The 6,932-nt window shown below is 49.1% G+C and overlaps 1 protein-coding gene across 1 annotated transcript; it reads right to left on the reverse strand.

The window, feature by feature from the left end:
• Positions 1-1,100: 1,100 nt before the first annotated feature.
• LOC109739017 (uncharacterized) lies at positions 1,101-4,346 on the reverse strand. The gene has a single exon (XM_020298101.4). The coding sequence runs from the start codon at positions 4,123-4,125 to the stop codon at positions 1,369-1,371; it is 2,757 nt and encodes a 918-aa protein (XP_020153690.1). The 5' UTR covers positions 4,126-4,346; the 3' UTR covers positions 1,101-1,368.
• Positions 4,347-6,932: the final 2,586 nt, after the last annotated feature.

A 6,932-nucleotide genomic window follows, 5' to 3' on the forward strand; every position in this document is an offset into this window, starting at 1 on the left:
AGTAGTAACGGAATTTTCGATATATACATTCATATATGTGCGTATATGTATTGTATGCGAAAGTACCTTTCTACACCTGAGCTCATATGCTCCTGCTATGAACAGTAAAATAAATAAAATAGAAAAACATTCAAAAAATTCTGAAATTTTTTTGTGGCATACTTTAAGAAATGTTTGTTGTGCATGCAAAATTTCATCACGAAATCACATTGGTGGAGGTCGTGGCAAAAGTAACAAAATCAGAGCTCCAAAATACGTTTGAAAGTAACATTTTCAGAGTATCGATTTTGTTCTTTTTACCATGCCTTCCACCAATGTCATTTCATGACGAAATTTTGCAAGCACAACAAACATTTCTTAAAGTATGCCACAAAATAAATTCAGAATTTTTTGAAATGTTTTCCTATTTTATTTATTTTACTGTTTATAGCAGGAGCATATGAGCTCAGGTGTAGAAACTCCACGTCCTATTGTATACATGTATAAAATATATATACATGTGTGAGATTGCACATATAATCACAAACCATTGCATGCAAATATGTATTACTCTTCAGAACACACCATGCACGATCTTCATCTATCATCGATGAGTCCAGACGCTCTCTTATACACCTATAATATACGTACACAGTTATAGTAAAAAATAATATACATACACAGTACTTACCTAGTACTCCCTCCGTTCTTTTTAATCCGCATATAAGGTTTGGTCAAAGTCAAGCTTTATAGAGTTTGACTAACTTTATATTAAAACATATAAACAATCACAATATGAGATCAATATTATCAGATGCACCATGAAACGTATTTTCATACTATATAGTTTTAGTATTGTAGATGTTCATATTTTTTTATATAAATTTGATCAAACTTTGTGTAGTTTGACTTTGACCAAATCTTATATGCGAAGTAAAAAGAAACGGAGGAAGTACATGCATGGCCGGAATGCGTTCGCAGGTTGCACTCGCGCCTCTGGCCGGTCAATCGAAATGATTCAGGGTCAATCAACTGACCCAGAACTTATTTCAGTCGATTGACCCGTGGCCAGTCCTGATCGACTGAGACTTAACCAAGTCTCAATAAAGTGACACAACATGTAAAAATGAAAAAAGTACTAATTTTTTCACATATCTTAATGTAAGATTTTACGAATATAACATCGACTGCGACATATAACCAAGTCTAAATCGACTGATATTTAGCAAGACTGCTTGTGTAACTCCGTAAATACGAGGGACCTTTACTGAAACACGAGGGGCCTTTACTTTGCTTTCAAACAATACTTTTTTCTTGGAACCAGCACATTGTTATCCCATCAACGACCACGGCTGCCCTCGTTCTGAATTACCATTATCCCGTTTTCTGTTAGATGCTGGAGACCATCTCATACCCACCTGATCTCCTCCTCTGTGAAGGAAGAACCGCGCTGCCTCCAAGCCGCTGCTGCAAGAAGACCAGCACGGCCAGCACTCCCGCTCCGCACGGTATGATGATGTCCCACGCGACGCCGAAGAGGTCGCCCCGCGGGCTAGCGTACAGGTCGGAGGAGCTCATGCTCGGCTCGTAGATCTGCCGCCTCACCACGTCGTACACGTGAGGCATCACCCGGGTCATGGTGACCCCCGCGTAGAACCACGGCGAGATCGCTCGCACTCCGGAGCCCGCCAAGGACGCGTTCAGGATGATCTGAGGGAGCAGGAAGCCGTCCAGTATCAGACCGCCGTACGACACGAGGTCCTCCCAGATCGTGGCCGGCTCTCCGGCGATGCGCACCACGAGCGGCTCCTCGCTCGCGGCGCGGACGTTGATCACGTGGACGGCCGCGGCCAGGGCTCCTCCGAGCACGTACAGCGGCAGGCATATCTGCAGCACGATCCTCTCGGACACGACGGGCGACGGCGTGGCGGACTTGCTCTGGTCCGCCGACCTCCGGCGGCCGGACCACACGAGCTGAAGGAGGCGCAGCTGCAGCACGAAGGCGACCAGCGTGGGCGCCCTCATCACCACCTCGTTCACCTCGCGCCAGTCGCTCATCCAGTACACGGAGTACCGGCTCCTCCTGCTCGTGAACAGGGCGTCGAAGTTGAGCACGAGAGGAGTGAGGTATCCCAGCGTGAGGATGGCGAGCATGGTGATCGACATCGCCGGAGCCGCCTCGGGGTTCTTCTTGGTACGGAGGATCTGCAGGACGGTGAAGACGCACGACAGCGTCGTGGACGCCACCAGCATGATGCCTTCCAAGTCCATCCTAGATATCGCCTCCGACACTTGGTCTGAGTACATCCCGTACAGAGTGATGTCGACCTTCTTGAAGAAAAGACGATCGGACTTGTCTCTGAGGCTGCTGATTACCCCCCTGCCGTGCCCCTGACCCCTGGCATCAAGGGAGGCGAACTTCACGGTTACCAGTGTTTGACAGTCGGTCGAGCCGTTGTGCTCTCGGCAACCGACCATGCACAGTATGCCGCTCTCAGGATCATAAACACCCTCTGCTGAGATTCGTCGCCGTGTCTCAGGGCTATATGAGAACGAGTACGACCCATTCGTAGGACGCACCCAATCATCAGCTGGAGCATAATAGCCTATATCGTAGCTGACATTCAGCAGATTTTGCTTCGTGTCAAGTACCACACCATGGGAGAAGGAATCGTCGGCAGCCAGCCGATCCCCGGAGACCATCACCGAACCGATTGTGACTGGGTTGGCCTTTCCGCCCCCCCTGCTCAGCGCGAAGAAACGAAATTCGAAGTCACGGTAAGTATAGTTCCCCGGGAATGAGCGCGCCCCCTTGATCTTCTCCTTCTTGAATTTGAGGTAGTAATGCTTCGTCGCCTCGGCAAGCATCGTGTCGTTGTAGCTGTACTTCACATCTGAGAGGTTGCTGCTTCTGTGGTCGTCAGTGAGGTCGATGAATCCGTCGTCGACGACGTCGATGCTCGACGCTGTTGTCACGCCGTCGTTGCTGCCAATACCAGTCTGGGTCGAGTTCCAAAGCATCCCGGCCACGACGCTCCGGTCCCGCATCGTCCACACGGCCGGGAACCAGAAGCTCATCCCGATCCCGCACTCATGCTCTCGCACCGCCGGGACAGAGGGCGCCGAGGCCGAGCGCACCACCGGGCACGCCCTGAGGCAGAGCGAGCCCCGAACCTTGTCCCAGCGCCCCTCGGCCACGACAGCCTCCTCGTCCACCGAGAAGCGGTGTGGACGGTGGTTGAAGAATCGGTGCCTCTCGGTCGACCCAGTGTCGTTGGAGAACACCACGTACGCGCGCACGGCACCCTTCGCGGTGCACTGCATCTGGTTGACGTGCATCCGCCGCAGAAGCGGTTCGCCGCCGTGCTCCAGCCTGTACGCGGTCACGAGCTGTTGTTTCAGATGGGCGCACCAGGCGAAGCCGCTGCCGAGCGCCTGGTACGAGTCCCTGGCAGGCTGCGTCGGCGTCGGTGCGCTGCAGGCCGCGCCCTCGGAGGCGTACTTGTAGTTGTCGCCCTCGGCGTAAGCGAGGAGCTGGATGGCCCCGAAGTCGGAGACCTCTAGACTGCCGGTCACGAAGGGATCGGTGAGGGAGGGACGATCGGGGACGCGGAGGCGGAGGACGACGTCGGGGTAGTGCTTGGGAGAGCCGTCGACGGAGTGCTCGGTGCCCTTCCCGACCATGCAGAGTTCGAGTGAGGCGGAGGAGTAGAAGCCGTCGAGGATGAAGGAGACGGACGCGGAGCCGGTGTAATTCTCGCGGCGTCCACGGCCCCGGTAGGTGTGGACGCGGGGGCCGGTGAGGGTGAGAGTGGCAGTGAGGTGCACGAGATCCTTGTCGCTGGTGCGGTAGACGCCGTGGGGGAAAAGGGAAAACGAGCGATAGCTGCCGTAGGGGTCATCATCGGCGGCGGCGGAGAACAAGCTGTGCGCGCCCTCGGAGAAGGAGAAGTAACCGGTGGAGATTTGGAAGAAGCTGGTGAGTAAGAGGGTTTCGTTGCCGTCGGTGTAGCGGTCGTCAGCGGGTCCGGGCTTGGTGCAAACGGAGGAGTAGGACGCGGCGGAGACCGCGGCGGAGAGCGTGGCGGTGGACGCGAGCAAAAGGAAGCAGAGGAACAGGCCGGGATGGTTCCGCGGTGGCGCCATTATTTTGTTGGTTGGCTGGGGAGGAGGAGGATCAAGGGTGAGCCTGTGTCATGCGTCTATATAATGCCAGTAGCAGACTGGCAGGGTGAAGTGGGTGATGATGCGAGGTGGAACGGCTTGACTTGTCAGAGACCTTTGGGCTGGATGGCACGGAACGATCTACGTTCAGATAATTTTTCGATCTTTTTTGCGTGCAACTTGCTTCATCGAGGAAGAAATGTGTTGTGGCCACGAGTGTCTGGCAGGGAGGATATCATAAAAGTAGTCAGCGGAGAGCTACTGGTATCTTTGCCAATGGGTCCTACAGACTTATTGTGTTGTCATGCTTTTCAAAGTAAACGTCAACGTCAACGTCAACGTTCAACACTTTGGTTTGAATGGAAGGAACCCGGCGGGCTCTTGGAGCCATGCATTGTGCCCCCAGCATCACGCTTATGTGCATAAAAGTCACGAATACTACTCCCTCCGTCTCGAACATCATCACTCACTGACAAAACAAGTGTCTTCACTTTGTACTAATTTTACTATAAAATCATATTAAAATTAAGACACTTATTTTAGGACGTAAGAATATTAATTTTATTATAAAGTTGTACTAAAGTAAAGACATTTATTTTAGGACGAAAAAAGTACATGGCATGACACAAACGCCGAGCACATCTAGCCAAAGTCTCATAACTCCTTGAAACATTCCACTTCGAGTTAAATCGGATCTAGTTGAACTTTTAAAAAGTGTAGCTGCTTAAATTTTTATCAGAAACGTCGGCTGCCTCTCAATTTTGAGCAACCAAAATGTGTTCTCTACTAAAGATCCCCTTCCCCCGCGCAGCCGCATCTCTTCTCTGCCTCCATGCTGACACCGCACTCCTTGTCTTTGGCGGCCACCATGCACTCTCGGTGGTTCCCCGCAGTCTGCACCTACCTCCCGCCCAACTTCGATTTGTTCCTCGGCCGCTGGAATCGACACATCTAGTTGTCGCAAGCTTGTCGACAAGGAGGGCCATCATGGAGTTTCCGGACCTCCTATTCGAGCTGTCATCGCCTCCTCGAGCTCCATGTCGGAACGATGGTCGTTGTCGCAGTATCGCGGGGTGCGGCAACAGTTGTGGGGCACTTGGGAAGCGGACATCCAAAATACACACACACACACACACACGAAAGAAGAGGTGGCTCGGCACATTTGCTACAGCGGAGTAGGCGACACACGCCTATAATGTGACATCACTCTACTACTCCGGAAGCCGGACGAAGCTTAACTTCCCTGCCGACACCCCCGTCGTAGACTTTCTCGCACCTCCTATTAGAGTGGTTTCCCGTGTCGAGGTGAAGGAGCATGACAAGGCCGAGAATGAGCTCGAGGCCAGGCACACCGATGCGGACTACATAGCCAAGCTCATCGCGAAGAAACCACAACTCATCATAGAGGACCAAACGTGGTTCGAGGCCAAGGAGAATGATGAGATGTGTCACAGACCAAACACTATTTGATGGAATTTAGCGTGTGAATCTACCACCCAAGTTCATCGCTTTTCTTTGGGTCAATGTTGAATGACCATGTTATATCGGCAAACTTCTGCCTTGAAACCATGAACCTTCTCAAGGACCATTGTGATTCCAAGAATATTTGTAGAGTTTACCTTTAAATCCTAATGTTCAATCATTTTTTGACTCTGTATTGTAGGGCAACAGCTCCACAATCCTTTATTCATCTCCATACTAAGAAATACATTTACATATGTACATGCCTAACTAAAGGTAGAAAAAGTAAAAGAAGTTACTACCTAGGATAAGAAATGCCCAGAAACTAGGAAATAGAAGAAATCCAGCTCATAAGACTATCCCTATATTTACATTAGTCCCATGAGACAACATGGTGATGTCATGGATAAAGTTTCTGCACCAAGCCCTAAAAAGTTGGTCTGTCATTTCTGGAAACCTTCCCATTTCTTACGATGCAGATATTCTATGCACACTGAGCACAACCTCAGTAAAGGAAGGGTTTATCAAAGGAACGCGGAGTATCTACTCTCGAGCTCAAATGCACCTAGTGAACACTAAAATAAAAAATAGTGAAAATTCAAAAATTCTGCATTTTTGTGCCAAAATTTGATAAATGTTTTGTGTACTTGCAAAAATTTATCATGAAATGACATTCATGGAAAACATGACAGAAAAAACAAAGCCGATGTTCCAAAAATGCTATTTACCAAAGCATTTTGGATAGTTTTGTTTTTTATTGCCATGACTTCCAAATATGTCATTTCGTGATGAAAATTTGTAAATACTCAAAACATTTGTCAAAGTTTGCACCACAGAAGTTTAGATTTTTATTGGTTTTTACCATTCATCTCGAGCTCAGATGAGCTCAGGATTAGAAAGGGACTTCCGCTATCAAAGTCCCTACTAGCAGCCAACACCATGTAATACAAAGTCTTGTTGTGCTGGATAATCCATGAAATTTGGAGGAAATTTCAAACACATTGACTGAAATTACATGCAAAGAGTAGACCGATGTGCCCGGTCTTCATGAACCATCAAAGGACAGAGTACACAAGTATCATCTTCAGCATGCTAATGTCGATGTTGCATCGTATCCCAAGTATTCAAATGATCAACCAATAAGAGCCATCCAAATACCTTGATTTTCAATGTGCATGCACATCTCCAAATCCATTTAAAAATAGGATCAAGCACAATATGATCAAAGGCCAGTTTATAGTTAAAAAACTACAGTATTCACCAGATGGTGTGGGCCATCGCCAAACATCATGAGTCTTAGAGCTAAGATTTACATCATTCAGGAGAGT

The sequence above is a fragment of the Aegilops tauschii genome, chromosome 3 (assembly GCF_002575655.3).
Source record: "Aegilops tauschii subsp. strangulata cultivar AL8/78 chromosome 3, Aet v6.0, whole genome shotgun sequence".
NCBI classification, from domain to species: Eukaryota; Viridiplantae; Streptophyta; class Magnoliopsida; order Poales; family Poaceae; genus Aegilops; species Aegilops tauschii.